Genomic DNA, 17,623 nt, shown 5'->3' on the forward strand with positions numbered 1-17,623 from the left:
ATTTTTGAGAAATGAAATATCCGGTCATTGAATTTTAAGCTACAGTGATACACTGTTAAAATGTTGTGGAAGTATTGGCACTATGATTAAAATAAATCACATCTCATGGTAATGCATGCAGCGGAACAACCTTACTTTTGACAGGGATATGCCTCTAGCAAAGAAATAGCCTAGCTAAGTCTTAGCACTTGATAAGCAAAATGAATATATCATAATATTTTAATATATTTTTTCATACTTTTCATTGCTTAGTGTGCTTGTTTTCACTTTGTAGCATTACAATTGAAAGATAGTGTCTAGAAAATGAATTTTAGGTATTCTTAATGCATAAAATGGATGTATATTCAAAGTTAATACTTAACTACAAAGGTAAAACATCACAATCTACCATTCCAAAGTTGTTAAATAAATGAAATGAGCTGTTCACTTTAAAAGCATTATCTTCTGTTCAAGATGGTGCTGAGCTGCAATGTCCATCGAGGTTGTGGCTCAGTCGCAGATTTTTTTTTAGCTCCATAGGGCCGTTAGAGGTCAGGAGCAATAAATGAAGAGTCAGGGACAGAATCAGCCATGATTGAATGGTGGAGCAGACTCAATTGGCCAAATGACCTAATCTGATCCAGTCTTATAGTTTTATAGTGGTTGGAATCCAAGTTAGAGCACTCACAGTCAAAGACCAGCAATCCCTGGGGGGTCAGGTTTCCAGTCGCTGAAGAGGAAGACCCTGTGAGTGAGGGCTGGTGATTACCCCAGGTCGGCGAGTCCTGGGATCGGAGGTTCATACAAGCAGGAAACATGAGGGTTAATGGCCCACCCCAGTCAGCAAATCCTGGGGTTGGAGGTCCTTGCGAGTCTGGAGGACAAGGCCTGGAGTTCAAAATTCTATGACTGGTGTGCACTAGAGTCAAAACCAGAGGCTGAAGCCCAAAAGTAGAAAACCAAAGTCACCGTGTCTGAAAATCAGAGGCCCAATATCTACAAGGTATGGAGGTTGGAGGCCCAATGTCTATGAGTCTAAGAGTCTGGGGCCAAGGACTGGTGGTCAGAGACCTGGAAGTGGCCTCTGTGTGTGTGTGAGGGTGGGAAAGGGGCTTGTTGTTGTTGTTGCTGCTGCTGATCTGTGTTGTTTTGATGAACATTGTGGGCAAGCTATTTGACTGACAGAATGTGTAGCCACACTTGTTGGCTGCCCCCACACATCCTCAAGTTGAGTTGGTTATTAACATAAACAACAGATTTCACTCTATGTTTCAATGTATAGTACTTTGTGATAAATAAATTAATTTGAATCTGAGGTGTGGGACATTCAATGGACAAACGAAACCTGCATCAGGGTAAATGATACTGTGCTCTGTCCAACTTCATAATAGAAATAGTGCTAACAGGTATTTTTTGTTGTTTTTATAGGTGATTTATGGAAACAGTTCTGATTTCTTGGCAGAGGAATCTATCGCGTGTTTGTGCAATAGCACTCATATTTCAAAGATCTGTAATAATTCACAGATATCTCAAAATTAGAAATGGACATTATGCCTCAAATACCAAATCTCAAAAAAAGAATCTCCTAAAGTGTACTAAGGACATTATGGCCATGCAAACAATACTTTCTGGGTCTGCACATAAAAGCTAAATTTGACAGGTCAAATTCACGTATTGAAATAGTCAATAATATATTAAAAGAGCATTTTAATTATTCCTATATTAGTAAGTATAAAAACATACATGGATCAAGGAAACACTAAGGTATTAAAAACATTGACATACCTTGCAAATGAAAATAATAAAAAGTGAAGAAGGTTAAAACATCCTGAGTTTGTAATTTGCAATTCGATCTACAGTCTTGGATAGAGTATCTTTATGAGTTCTAGGTATATTAAGTCATATGCTTAAGCAGCTGCAGATTAATGAAATAGACATAAGTAATCTTGGCCAGTCCCTCATGTGTGTATGTTGAGAAAATAACATTCATATCTCACAGAGACAGAGTGAATGAAGACATAAGAACATCAGAAATAAAAGCAGATCTAGGCTATTCAGTCCCTTGTTTCTGCTCCATCACTAATTAAGAATCAGGGATGATCATTTCCTTCAGTGCCTCTTTCCTGTACTAACCTGAAATACTTTGATTCCCTTAACATCCAAAAAAAATTACTAGCTGCTCTGAATATAAAAAGTGACCGAGCCTCCTCAACCAACTTGGGTAGAGAATTGCAGATTTATTAACCTCTGGGAGAAGAAATTTTTTCCCTTCTCAGCACTGATAAGCTGACCCATGGAGGATGTTTGAGGATGTTTAGTAATTGGTGACATTTCCTGGTTTAAAAGCCTTTGAGTTTTTTAATATGTACACTTACTAAACATACACCAACATTAACTATAGCTGTTATTGCTAATGTGACAGTTATGCTAAAGCTGAGGTCATATGTAAGTTGCATTTCCTGCTGCTGATGGTTTGTAGGCTTGGTCAATTTTTTTCCCATTTTCTTATTTTGGCATTTTTGAGTGTTTGGCAACTCATCCATCTGAAGTTAACTTGAATAGGTGGATCAATTATTGTAATTTAATGAACCAAATCACTTTAGCCAGTGGTAATTGAGATTTCCAGGTCACAGATCAATACAAGCCATTAAAAAAAGTTATTTGCTATTTGTTCCAGTGTTTGCTCTATTTCACCCTGAGACTATGAGAAAGCAATAATTGCATAAAGATAAATTTTCTTGCTGTTGGAACATCATAAATTCATTTTATAACAAGTTTAATTACATACAAAACACAGGAAACATTTTCCACACTTTCCAATTATTTATATATAAAATCATACCTTTAAAAGTTAATGTTTAAAGATAGCAAATAAAGATGTCAAATTTTATTTTATTTCTTCCATAAATTGCATTGTAATAAAAATTATAGATCATTCAAAATCATAGCTACATCAAGATACCAGCTGTTGAATATCCTACTGAAAAGCTAATACACAGCAACAAGGAATCTAGTTTATAACATATAATCACAAGTTATTAAAGAAAACATTAATTATTTTCCAAGTTGTATCTAAATATACATTTTGACAACTTAACTTTCATGTCATTTACTTAGTAACTTTTAGGTAGGAGATTTCTCCAACATTACAACTTCAGCATTAAATGACAAAGGTATAGAATTTTAATTAATTTCTAAAGGAAGATGATGTTCTGGGAGAACAGTTATTTGAAGTTATTTCCCTGAAATACAAAGTAGAATTTTCATGAAAATTTATTACTGCCTGTTTGAAATTTGAAAATGAGCTAACATTTTGAAGTAATATTGTTACTTGTCATGAAGTGTGTTGTGCACTAGTCTGTATAAGGATATCTCCATCGCAGAATGGCTCCATCTGAACTAACACTTATTATGTGTTTCATATTGGGAGAGATCTTAATACGTTGAATGTTACCACTGTGACCTATTCCAATATGTGTAACTTCACCTTCATTGTATCCCCACAATTTAATCAATTTATCTTCACCTCCTGATTTAAACAGATAGAGATTCAACAATATAATTAGTACAAAAAGTAAATATTGTTATGAAATTGCATAAAACAATATATTTATCTATATATTGTAACAATTTTAAAGAATACTGAATATTAGTAAATTCAGGTTTTAAAAAAAACACATTTTTAATAATAGAACAGTTTTAATAATAGAACTGTTAATTTATTCCAAGACAATAATATTTTCATATTATAAGCCTTTGTAGTCATTTTAAGGGGATATTTATTCAGTGGATGCCTATTAACTCATTAGATAAATGAGAAACTAAATAAAGGAAAAGTAGCAATATAGCTCAAAATTTTTATGTCATGCAGTAACAAGCAGTGAGCAGAGTGTGGAATTCCCAGACATTCTTGAGTTTTAATCAGGCAGTTAGAGAGTTACATAGAAAAGGTTACCAGCCTTCAAATAAGGACATAGCTGGAAATGCAAAGTGAGATAACTATGCTGACCACCAAAGCAAATAGGAGTAGGCTTGCCTATGTTATCTAATAGTTTATATTTCTCTTTAGGGACTGAGGATCTACACTGCGAGGTTGAAAGAATATTGAGTAAAAGGATTCTTGAAAAAGACATCTACGTAAGCACACAAACATGAGGAGATCCAAAGATGCTGGAAATTCAAGCAACACACACAAAATGCTGGTGGAACGCAGCAGGCCAGGCAGCATCTATAAGGAGAAGCACAGTCGACGTTTCGGGCCGAGACCCTTCGTCAGGACTAACTGAAAGAAAAGTTAGTAAGAGATTTGAAAGTAGGAGGGGGAGGGGGGAAATCCAAAATGATAGAAGACAGGAAAGGGTGGGGTGAAGCTAAGAGCTGGAAAGGTGATTGGCAAAAGGGATACAGAGCTGGAGACGGGAAAGGATCATGGGATGGGAGGCCTAGGGAGAAAGAAGGGGGGAGGGGAGCACCAGAGGGAGATGGAGAACAGGCAAAAAGTGATGTGCAGAGAGAGAGAAAAAAGGGAGGGGGTAAATAAATAAATCAGGGATGGGGAAAGAAGGGGAGGAGGGGCATTAATGGAAGTGAGAGTAATCAATGTTCATGTCATCAGGTTGGAGGCTACCCAGACAGAATATAAGGTGTTGTTCCTCCAACCTGAGTGTGGCTTCATCTTGACAGTAGAGAAGGCCATAGGTAGACTTATCAGAATGGGACTGGGATGTGGAATTAAAATGTTTGGCCACTGGGAGATCCTGCTTTCTCTGGCGGACAGAGCGTAGGTGTTCAGCAAAACGGTCTCCCAGTCTGCATTGGATCTTACCAACATATAAAAGGCCACACCGGGAGCACCGGACGCAGTATACCACACCAGCCGACACACAGGTGAAGTGTCGCCTCACCTGGAAGGACTGTCTGGGGCCCTGAATGGTGGTGAGGGAGGAAGTGTAAGGGCAGGTGTAGCACTTGTCCCGCTTACAAGGATAAGTGCCAGGAGGGAGATCGGTGGGAAGGGATGGGGTGGACAAATGGACAAGGGAGTCGCGTAGGGAGCGATCCCTGCAGAAAGCAGAAAGGGGGGGAGGGAAAGATGTGCTTGGTAGTGGGATCCCGTTGGAGGTAGAGGAAGTTGTGGAAAATTATACGTTGGACCCGGAGGTAGGTGAGGACAAGGGGAACCCTATCCCGAGTGGGGTGGCGGGCGGATGGGGTGAGAGCAGATGTGTATGAAATAGGAGAGATGCATTTGAGAGCAGAGTTGATGGTGGAGGAAGGGAAGCCCCTTTGTTTAAAAAGGGAAGACATCTCCTTCGTCCTGGAATGAAAAGCCTCATCCTGAGAGCAGATGTGGCGGAGACGGAGGAATTGCGAGAAGAATTGAATGCGCAGAAGAGCATCTCCGAATGCATAGAATGTTAAACCTTAAGTGAATGGGCTATACCAGCAGCAGCAGAATATGAACATACACTCAGTGGCCACTTTATTAGGAACAGGAGATACCCAATAAAGTGGCCACTGATTGTATATCATAGAGATTTGGAATTTTCTCCACATATTATGGTTGTAGTTTTATATATTGTTTTAAGATACTGTATGTATTGATTGCACTGATGTATAAATGCATGCACATTCCAGACTGAAATTTAATATATTAAAATAAATTTATTGAGAAATAATCTTGGTGCAAATCAGTGAAATTTAATTCATAACCTCTTCAGTTGAACAGTTTCAGTCTGAATGACATCATACGTTATCTAAGTGTTGAAAAATAAAGTATTTGCAATCATATGCAGGCAGAAGTGTCAAGTGGACTAACAATCTGGGCGTTGTCTTGAGGTCACCATCATTACAGAAGCCAGGCTTGAGCAAATTTGATTGACCCCATATGATACCAAGAAACAGATAAAAATATTGGAGGTAGCAAAGGCTATGGGGACTGACAACTTCCACCAGTAAGAACTGGTTGAAGAATTGTATTTCAAAACTAGCTGCAGAGACTGGTACGGACAGTCCAGCTCATCTGTGGATGTGAACATCCCTCCATTGAGGACATTTACAGCAACAGGTGCAAAAAGAGGGCCTAGAAGATCATCAGCAACACCGGTCACCCCCCAACCATAAACTGTTTCAGCTGCTTCCATCTGGCATACAGTACCGAAGTATTAAGCCAGGACCAACAGGCTATGGGACAGCTTCTTTCTCCAAGCCAATATACTTATAAATTCACATGTCTGTACACTGCGATGGCATCATAATGCAAAGAGTTTTACTCCCTCACGTTGTGGGATGGATGTAAAATTTAAATAAATACAATTCAATCCATGTTCAGCTATTTTTAAGACAGAATTCTATAGAGATCAAAAAGATAGAAAATGATAAGCAAGTGAGTAAAGGCTACCTTAAGTAGATAGGAATGCAGAGTTGAGTTTGCAAATGGATCAACTATGAGCTAAGTGGGGGAATAGGAGTGGCTCGCACATGCTCCTAACTTGTAGGTTCATATGCTTTTAATGAAAAAATGCAGTGCAGTTACTTGGTTATTTTATTCCAAAAGCATTTCCCAAACTGATGACTTCACCTCAAAGAACAAAAAGAACCACAGGCACATGAGAACATCACTCACCTGTAAGTCATCCTTAGAAACAGCTACCCATACAATATTTACAAGATGAATACTTGAAGCACTAAGGTGTAAAAGATTATGGACAAAGTGTTGGTTTGAGTACTTGACATGTCGGGACAAAACACCTGTATTTGTGTTACATGGCTCCATGAATCTAAATTCTGAAAATCCTTTTGATGTACTTTCTCCAGAAGAACTGCAGCAGTTCAAGGAGACACATAGTCACCATAGTTCTCAAGGATTATTAGGGATGGAAAATAGATGCTAGTCTTGCCAAGATCCTGAAAAAATGACTATTACCACAGATTGAACATAACCACCACCCTCTGATCAGTGCTGCCAATAAAAGCCAAAATCATACATGAAATATTACTAAAAATTTTAAAAGAAACAGAAAATATCATGAGAAGTTGAAAATTATTAACCTGGAAATTTAGGAAGCACTCTAAACCGCATTGTTACATTATCCCATGATAAAAATTGCCAGATAATTATTTCATGGGTATTTAGGATTTTTCTTACCAGTTACAAAGAAGTCACCATTTGCTGTGATGTCCATTCCATTAATGGAACCAGATAAGGAGCCATCCAGCTCTCTGATAACTGATCCATCAAATACTTCCCAATATCCAATCTTAAATTAAAAATAAATTGTAACATTACATTGTTGAAATAATACATCTTATTAATTTTATTTTGTTTTTGTTATAGTCAAATGACAATAAACTTGACTTGATTTTTGGCTGTAAGTAATCCTTACATATAGGGAGTATTACCTTTCCACAAAACAGCATGTAATTTTCCATTGAAATAACTAGCTGTCAGTTCTTATATAATAGTCTATTACACAAATTAGGATTATATTTCTCCCTATCACATGCAAGGATGTAATTTTATAATGTTTTCTAACTGCAATGGTAGTATGAAAGTCTCATTCTGATAGAACAAAATTTGATAAAATGGAAAATCATGTTACTAAATTGATAAATTAGCTTATAATTTTCACCAAGGTACAGTGAAAAACTTCTCTTGCATACTGTCCATACAGACCAAATCATTACAATAGCATATTGAGGTAGTACAAGGTAACGTGATTTGAGAGTACAGAATAAAATGTTACAGATACAAGGAAGGTGCAGTGTTGGTAGATAATAAGGTGCAAGGTCATAATAAGGTAGATTGAGAGGTCAAGACTCCATCTTATTGTATAAGGAAATCATTCAATAGTCTTATAATAGTGGAATAAATGTTGTCCTTGAGCTTGGTGTTAACTGCTTTCAGGCATTTGTATCTTTTGTCTGATGGGAGAGAGGGAAGAACTAAAATCATCTGAAAACCCATGGAAAAGAGTAGAGTAGAAGATAAGGGTAAAAGGATCTGGCTTTGCTCCGTGAACTTTGTCTCTTTGACCTACTGTCATGGTTTAATTTTAAGTACTGCTTTGATACTTGTTTACAATTTGCTTCTTTCTTTGCCAACCTTTTTATCAAGCACTGTTCTCTCAGCAACTTCCAAGACTTAGATCTGAATGACCAGAATCTTGCACCAAAATTCAGATGAATGATTCAAGACTTCATTAAACAAATAAACTGGGGACAGGATGTGTTGTAGTACTAGGGGTATGTTCTCCCTAAAAGGACAAAAAGATATGGATAGGTTGACTGAGTGGGCAAGAAGTTGGCAGATGGAGTATAATGTGGGAATTGTGACATTATCCACTTTAAAAGGAAGAATGTAAAAATAAAATATTGGTTAATAAAGTGATACCATAAAATCTTCTGGTACAAAGGCATCTAGGGCTTCTAATAAAACAAACACAACAAGCATGCAAACACATAAGGTAATTGCAAAGGTCATAAAATGCTTGCCTTTATTGCAAGGATTGTGAATATAAACATAGAGAAGTTTTGATACCTTTTTTAAGATTGAGGGGATTGGAAGGGTGCATGTGTAGAAAATATTTGAGAGAGGGCATCTGGAGCTTCAGAATATTGGATCACCCTTTTAGACAGGATGAGGAAGGATTTATTCTCTCAGAACCTTGTGTCTTTTTGGAAGTCTCCAGCAGACAGCTGTACTGTGGAGATGAAGTCATGAATTTTATTTAAAGCAAAGACAGGAAGACTATAAGGTAGTTAAGAGATGGGAAGAGAGTGAGAAAGTAGTGTTGAAGCCAAGATTGGATTAGTCATGACTGTTTTGGCAGAACAGATTGTGGGGTCGACTGTTATCACCAGCTCCTGGTTTTATGTTTATTCTGAGGTAAAACTGGCATAAATCAGTTACAATTGATTTTCTGTATGTAAAGCTGGTAGAATCCTGTACTCATTCCATTGCTTTACAGAAATACTCCAGGAAATTTAGAACCTACAAATTTAGTTTTGTGATTAGAATAAAATTTACTTTTGCAAGGCATATAACATTGCTGTGTCCATATTATTTCTCCCAAATTGGTTGTTGAGTGACACACCAACTAATTATAATCACATTTCATATCTTAAATTTATAGGCTGGGAGTGTCGTAGTTCAAGCACATCAGAAACAAATGTTCTGTGAAGCAGATAATTTGAATAAGCCAGGCATAACAAAAGAATCATCATGAGCACTCCCTTGCAAATGCATAAGTTATGAATTGAATGTATGGAGGATTTAGGAGATTAATGGTGACGATTTTAAGTAATTAACAGTTGAAAATGCAAACTGCAGTATTTCAAATTAAATTGTAAATTCAACGATGTCACATGAACAACTAATGACATTTTAAAGATACATAGAAACGGGACTATAACATTGTACTGATGATACTTCGAGCACTTTCCCTTCACAACAGCATAAAAAGTAGAAGCAGGAATAGCTCTGTCATTATTATCTCCATGCCATTTTCAGCCCTATCCCCACACTCCTTGATTCCTACAATATCCAAGATTTTATTGATGTCTGCCTTGAATAGATGCAGTGAATTTAGCCACTGCAGTCTTTTAGGGGAGAGAATTCACGAAGATTCACTGATCTGTGGTTGTGGAAATATCCTTTTATCTCAATCTGAAATGGCTTCTCTTAACTTGAGGCAGTAGACCCTAGTTAAAGACACACTACTTGGGGAAAGGCAGCTCTGCAACTACTTTGTCAAATCATTTATGTATTTTGTACTTTTCATTGAGATGATCTCACATTCTACGATAGTTGAGATATTATAGGCCCAGATGGTTCAATATCTCTTCACAGGTAAACCTCTACATCCTAGGGATAACCTGCACTGCACTGCTTCTATCACAAATATATCCTTCCTTGGGTTGGGAGATCATAACTGTGCATAATATAGCAGATGAAGTCTCATAATGGGACTAATGCAGTATACATTATATATGGTTATTATAATCACATGGATGTGTGGGAGTAATTAACAAAGTGTGCACAAGGAGCTTAACTGCAAATGGAGTGCAGCTCCACAGAGTTTTGGAATTTATTCTCACTTTCATACGCCCTTGAATTAGCTAGTGTGTATTGAAGGGCACCTCTAATTTTGATTTGGTGTCTGAAAGAGTCAACTGCCGCACATGAGGTAATTGGGTGAAGTGAGGAAGAGTACAGGAATGTAGATTTGAGGGAACAGTGGCTGAGTAGCCTGCATCTTTTCTTTTATCTTATGAAAACACCTTGGAAGAATTACTATGTGTATTGAATTTATTCATACAGATACCTCAATTCAGGGGAAAGCTTAGCTTTATTGCATAGGTGAGGCACAGGTGATTTTGGGATTGTCAGGAGATTGTAGGGTAGAATTCAGCTTAAATGCTCCAGAAATAATGCCATTTCATAAATCTAATATCAACTTGTGGAAATGAATCCCATTGCTAACTCAACACTTAACAAGCCCATCAAGCTGTAGTTTGGAAGTCACCATTACACCTGCTTTGTATGAGCAATATTTGCAGGAATTAGTATACTGTGTTCAGTGATCAAAATGTGGTCTTCTCTACACTGGAGGATCGAAATACAGATCGGGTGACCGATTTCCGGAACACCTGCATATAATCTGAAGGAGTGGCCCTGATTTGTCTCTGGTCTTGCACAATGTTATAATGAGGCCCAACATGTGGCTGATGAATAGCACTTCACCTTATGTCTAAGCAAGGTACAGCCTTCTAGATCCAATATTGAAGAAGAAGAAAAAGAAGAAAGCCCTTAATTCTGAGTGGAGTCATCGGGACGCCGTCGTGACGGCGTTTTTTTTAGCAGGCTTCCTTATTTTTACGAGGCCGAGTTGCTAGCTCGACGCTCAACCCAGCACGGACGGAAAGCGTGCAAGGGGGCCGGCTGGATTCGAACTCAGGAGCCTTTGCTCTGAAGTCCGGCACTGATGCCACTACGCCACTAGCCAGCTATTCAATACTAAATTCAAGAAGTCAAGTTAATTCACCTTCTCTGTTTGTATCAGAATAGGCCAACTCTGCTGAGGGTCATCAATCTGTAATATAGTTTCAGTGTTTCTCTCTTCATCAGCGTGGCTTGGCCTGTTTAACATTCCCTACAGTTTTGCATTTTATGGGTTTTGTTTGTAGTTTTTTTTTTCTTTGACCATCCTCATCTCAGCCTCACCTTATTTAAGATGCACCCTCTAATCTATCTGTCACTATTTTTGTAACTTAAAACTTGTTTTCTCAATTTCACTATTTGAATAAAGGATTTCAGACCTAAAACATTAACTTTTTTATTCCTCAGAAGCTGCCAGACTTACTCCAGATTTCCTGCATTTTGGTTTTTATTTCATACATCCAGCATCTGCAGTTAATTAATTTTCATTTTAACTGGATTATAATAACAGTTTGCAAATGTTTCCTAGGACTGCAACTCATAAGCCAAAGAGCACAGCAGCATTGGATAGAAAAACTGACATGCAAGTAAACACAACAATTTTACAAATCTTTTCATAAGTGATCATGCCACTCTTACCAAAGAGGCATTGAGCGATTGTTTTCAAATCTTAATTTCAAAATTCTGTCAGATTTATGAATGTAAACATAAACTAGGTTGCAAATCCTGCTGCTGACTTTCAAAAATCTGGAGATAACATCAACACAGGAATGTCTTAGAAAAGAAGACTGTAGAATTTGGAAGATGAACCGACACTATAAAAGGTGGAAAAGCAGAACCCTACTTTTCTCGATACCTGGCACTGCAGAAGAGAGGAAGGTTCTGCAGAGAGAAGCAGGTTTCTGCTGTTCCAGCTGTTTATGGAGTTCTTCTTCATCTGTGTTCTAGAGTCTTCTTTTATGAAAAGTTCTTGTGTTGATGTTATCTCCAGAGGGAACTTTTCTATGTCTGTACAGCTGTCACAAGCGGTGTATATACCTAGTATCAGTTGCCTCAATGTATTTTAACATCAATGTTTCATGAGGATCAGAGAAGCAGAGCAGGTAGTGGCAGTTAGTTACAGCCTTCTGGAACAAGATATGCTGGCTATTGGACTTGATGGCCCCAGTCTGCTGGTGGCTGTCAAACTGACACCTGTCGTCAAGCTAAGGATCTTGCAGTTGACTGCACACAAATGGATTGGAAACGTGACTGAGTTAAGGATTGTTTCCCACAGTTGGCAGAAACTTAGTTTGTTCTGAGAACTGTCAGACTGATAGAGTGCTTGGGTTTGTGATTCTGGCTGGCTTCCCATCAGTGTCATCAACTGCATATTAAGAAACTCCCACAGTGCCCATGAGTGTTCATCAGCTTTGAGTGCTTCCAATGCATCATCTTGCACCTGGTCTGCAATCTTAAGACGACATTTCTAAAATTCATGTAAATTTTCACAAGATTCCCAAGGAGTTGTCATTAACATGCGGCAGTCTATTCTTTCAGATACCAAATCAAAAATGGAGGTACCTGTACTGTATTTGATATTTTCGGAATATTTGAGTAACATTGTAAATATATTGTTTGATTAAGAATTCTCTGTGTTTACATAATGAAATGGAGACACCACTTTTTCCCTTGTTAGGGAGAGAAAGCGAGCCTGTGGTATGTCGAATTACCGGGTGAACAAGCAGCCTTTGGGGTACTGCAAGTCTGTGTCTTTATTCTTGCTTTACTGCACACTTGAGTGCTCAGTGGAGGGCGCTGGTGGGGGAGAGGGGGATGTTGCTTTGCTGCTGCTTACACGTGGGAGGGGGGAGTTGGGGGGGCTTTGGGGTCCTAACATTCAACTGTTATTCATTCTTTGGGGCACTCTGTTTTTGTGGATGGTTGCGAAGAAACGAAGAAAAAGAATTTCAGGATGTATATTGTATACATTTCTCTGACATTACATGTACCTTTGAAACCTTATTATGGGTTATAAGTAAGTACATGATTGGCATATGTCATTAGAGCACCACATCATATTTGAGTACCTCATTAAAAGTAAAACTAAGTAGATACATTATCCTAACCCCTATGTTTTTCTTTCAATTAGTTTCAGGAGTTACCAAACATAACAGCATCCTTCAGTACATACCAGCTAATTCAATGGCATACGAGAGCAAGAATAAATTTCAGCATTGTAGGAAAATGAGAATGGAAATGCTCTGTTGGATGCATGAGAGCTTCCTTCTGTGTTGTAATATACAAGTTGAGTGGTAGTGGTGGTATGCTGCTGATACACAATAATACACAGCAGCAAGTGAAGGACCTGCAGCAGACATCAATCCCATGAGCACTTTTCTCGCTGATGAGGACCAGGAGAATTAAAAGGAGGAAGATAATCAGGTATTGCAAGAGTAGTGGCAACACAAGTTGCCCCCACTATTGCAAGATTTGTTCAACACATCAATGCCTAATTCCCTTATTCTCCACCTTAAAAATTGGTGTCAACAAATAATTTTAAAATTTAACACATAATCTTGCATAAAACATTTTATTTGCACTATTGTGTGCTGTGTGAATAGAATTTTCTCTTCCTACTACATTTACATCGTGCAACCTCTGTGGTTTCACAAGAAGCAGAGGGATGCTGTATAGACTTCTACCCTGACTTCAGAGATCCTCTTGATTGAGATACACTGTGTTTTGGAGTTCTGGGTGATGTTGCTCAGAAACTGCTTCACCTACACTATGATAAGATGTCATTCAACTCAGGGGTAATGTAATGGGTTATTATTGTTCATAATAGAAACTGTTCTACATAATTCACAAACACCATCATTGAGTTGAGTTCACTTTAAGAGAGAGTGTCTAACATAATGATGTCAGTGTAAGGTGATTGTTTTTTGGTTTGTTCATACCCCAAGTAAAGGTCTGCGGCTTTTGTTAAGTATATAAAGTTAATCTCACATGGAACAAAATCCTACATTGGTGACCCGATGCTCTCAGCCAATTCCACAGTTACTCAATGACATATTGACCAATGCAGTCGCTTTGAATCTGTTAAGAATATTGGGAGCAGCATGCTAACATGTGGTTTGACAAGTGGAAGCCCAGTTCACGCTGCACATGATGAATATGCCACTCTGAAAACTCACCTATTACAATCTTTAGGACTGTCTGATTCTGAGCACTCCAAACAATTGCTCTCTGGGCCTGGTCTGGGTGATGCTGGGCCTTCAGAACTAATGGACCACATGCAATCACCATCATTTTTTAAAAAAAAATGATTTAGATGATAGAATAGATGGCTTTGTTGCCAAGTTTACAGATAATAAGAAGATTGGTGGAGGGGCAGGTAGTGCTGAGGAAACAGGTAGGATGCAAAAGGACTTAGACAGATTAGGGGAATAGGCAAGAGAGGAGCAAATGAAATACAATGTTGGCCATGCACTTTGGTAGTAGAAATAAATGTGCAGACTATTTTCTAAATGGAGAAAACAATCCCAAAATCTGAGATGCAAAGTGACTTAGGAGTCCTTGTGCAGAACACCCTGAAGGTTAACTTGGAGGTTGACACTCACAATATGCTGGAGGAACTCAGCAGGCCAGGCAGCATCTATGGAAAAAAATACAGTTGATGTTTCAGACCTAGACCCTTTGGCAGGACTGGAGAGAAAAAGCTGAGGAATAGATTTAAAAGGTGGGGGGAGGGGATAAAGAAACACCAGGTGATAGATGAAACCTGAAGAGTGAGGGATGAAGTAAAGAGCTGGGAGGTTGATTGGTGAAAGAGATAGAGGGCAGAAGAAGGGGGAGTATGATAGAAGAGGACAGAAGGCCATGGAAAGGGGGGGAGGAGCACCAGAGGGAGACAATAGGTGGACAAGGAGATAAGATGAGAGGGGAAAAAGGGGATGAGGAATTGTGAAAGGAGGTGGGGGGAAGGCATTACCAGAAGTTCGAGAAATTAATGTTCATGTCATCAGGTTGGAGGCTATCCAGTCAGAATATAAGGTATTGTTCCTCGAACCTAAGTGTGGCCTCATTACGACAGAGGAGGAGGCCATAGATAGACATAACTGAATGGGAATGGGAAGTGGAATTAAAATCGGTGGCCACTGGGAAATCCCACTTTTTCTGGCAGACAGAGCGTAGATGTTCGGCCTAACTGTCTCCCAATCTACGTTGGGTCTCATCGATATACAAGAGGCCACACCAGGAGCACCGGACATAGTAAATGAGCCCAACAGACTCACAAGTGAAGTGTCGACTCACCTGGACCGTGTTTGGGATGAGATGTCGGGGTAGGTGTAGCACATGTTCCGCTTGCAAGGATAAGTGCCAGGATGGAGATCAGTGGGGAGGGATGAATAGACAAGGGAGTCACGTAGGGAGTGATCCCTGTTGAAAGCTGAAAGTTGTGGGGGGGGGGGGGAGGGAAGGATGTGCTTGGTGGTGGGATTCCATTGGAGACGGCACTTGCACACTCGACCATTTGCTGGTTAAGTCGGTGGTGAGGAAGGCAAATGCAATGTTAGCACTCATTTCAAGACATCTAGAATACAAGAGTTGGGATGTGATGCTGAGGCTTTATAAGGCACTGGTTAGGCCTCACCTTGAGTATCGTGAACAATTTTGGGCTCCTCATCTAAGAAAAAATGTGCTGGAATTGGAACAGGTCCAGAGGAGGCTCACAAGGATGATTCTAGGAATGAAAGGGTTATCATACGATGTATGTTTGATGGATCTGGGTCTGTACTCACTGGAATTTAGGAGGATGAGGGAGGATCTCATTGAAACTTTTTGAATGTTGAAAGGCCTAGGCAGAGTAAATGTGGAAAGGATGTTTCCCATGGTGGGGGAGTCTAGGACAACAGAGCACAGCCTCAGGATAAAGGGGTGTCCATTTAAAACAGAGATACAGAGAAATTTAGCCAGAGGGTGATGAATTTGTGGAATTTGTTTCCGTAGGCAGCTATGGAGGGTAGATCGTTGGGTGGATTTAAGGCAGAGCTTAATAGTTTCTTAATTGGACATGGCATCAAAGGGTATGGGGAGGCCAGGAAGTGGAGCTGAGGAGGGGAAAAAGGATCAGCCATAATTGAATGACAGAGCAGACTCAATGGGCCAAATGGTCTATTTCTACTCCTATGTCTTATGGTCTTAAGGTCTTGTGGTTTCCACTACATACCACCTACATCACAACATAACTAAGTGCATGTCAGCAGACCTCTGGATGAGCCAGAGGCACCTGCTCTTACTCCAACCAAGGCACATAAGACCCAAACCACGTGGCTTCTACAAGCTCCAGACAGACTCACAATGCCGGTTTTGGTGAATTCTTGGGGGTGGGGCAGGGGTGGTGCTTGTGTAGGGTGATGTAATGATTTATAGATGAACACATATTGTTGATAATAGAAACTATTCTACATAATTCACAAACACCATAATTGAGCTGTCTTCACTTTAAGAGACAGTCATATAAAGACATCAGTGCAAAGCAACTGCTTTTGGTTTGTTCGTAATGGAAGTAAAGAGCTATGGCTTTTGTTGAGCACTTTGAACGACATTCACATGTTTTGCTTACAAAATCCTACACAACCTTCAGGACTCAAGCAGCTTTTAAAAAAAATATATTCAGGCTCATGGGCATCATTATCAAGACCAAATATTACTACACAACTCTAAAGCCCTTAAGAAGTTGGTTCTGAGCATTCTTGAACTGCTGTACTGCTCTGGTGAAGCTGCTCTCATAATGCTATTGGATCTGAAAAATACTAGGTACTGACTAACTGGGAGGAATTGAGGTGGAAAAGTGGGGAAAAAGGCTGTGTGCAAGAAGTGGAAGTGTGGTGATCATAGCCTCCACATCAATAAACTATTTCAGCATCATCATCTTAAGAGCACCTGAATTTTCCTATCATGAAGAGGTATTTCCAATTTTGCTCTAAATAAGTGAGCTGCTGAATGGCCAAGGCTATGGTTTCAAATATCCATTCGAGGTGCCAATCATAGTGTGCAATCCCCCAGGTCATGCAGACACTTGTGTGATTGCTGCATTTGATTCTCAATGCAGTCACTCTTCAAAGACCAGTGACATCAAAATCACTCATGTTAACATCAGACCTCTCCAATTTCTCTGAAAGCATTTTCAGTATGGTGACAACATCTTCCAGTGCCTCTCAGCTCTTCTGCTGTTACTCTTTCGGACAGCCTTCGAAGTACATCAGCCAAGCAGAGTATGAGTTGGATTTCACAGTTTCAGCTTCTGCTCTTATTTATTTGCAATTTATAAATCACTGTCTGTCTTGAAAACTAAACTATCTTTCTTACTGAAGTATTTCAATTTGTGGAGAGCAGCAAGAATCTTGTGAGGGTAAATCTATAGAAAGACATAAATGCAGTCCCATTCATGTCGACTGAGCTCAATCAATAACTCCACCAAATTAATGCTCTATGGAGAAACCCCACCTTCTCTGTTTTAAAGCAAAAAGATCAGGATAGCAAAGAAAATGGTAGGGTGTGGAATATTTAATAGATTCTGCCAACAGATTTATTCATTAATAAGTAGGAAAAGGCATTGAATGCTAGTTTTGATAGAGTAATCTGATTTCAGCAGAGCATACGTTAGAGCTTTTTAGTTATAGAATTACACATCATGAAAATAAGCCTTTCAGCCCAACT

General features: G+C 39.0%; 1 protein-coding gene across 3 annotated transcripts in view; it reads right to left on the reverse strand.

Annotated features, from left to right (window-relative positions):
* Positions 1 to 1,548: 1,548 nt before the first annotated feature.
* cfap52 (cilia and flagella associated protein 52) overlaps positions 1,549 to 17,623 on the reverse strand; it is an 82,465-nt gene continuing 66,390 nt past the window's right edge. Inside the window, exons 13-14 of one of the 3 annotated variants that reach the window (XM_073025955.1) lie at positions 7,127 to 7,238; positions 1,549 to 3,221 (exon numbers count right to left, since the gene is read on the reverse strand). In XM_073025955.1, coding sequence (XP_072882056.1) covers positions 3,214 to 3,221; positions 7,127 to 7,238 — 120 coding nt within the window. In that variant the 3' untranslated portion in view covers positions 1,549 to 3,213. Of the gene's footprint in view, positions 3,509 to 6,465; positions 6,666 to 7,126; positions 7,239 to 17,623 lie in introns of those variants that run through there. The other 2 variants (XM_073025953.1, XM_073025954.1) reach the window with 2 other exon arrangements.

This window comes from Hemitrygon akajei, chromosome 22, assembly GCF_048418815.1.
Source record: "Hemitrygon akajei chromosome 22, sHemAka1.3, whole genome shotgun sequence".
Taxonomy (NCBI): domain Eukaryota; kingdom Metazoa; phylum Chordata; class Chondrichthyes; order Myliobatiformes; family Dasyatidae; genus Hemitrygon; species Hemitrygon akajei.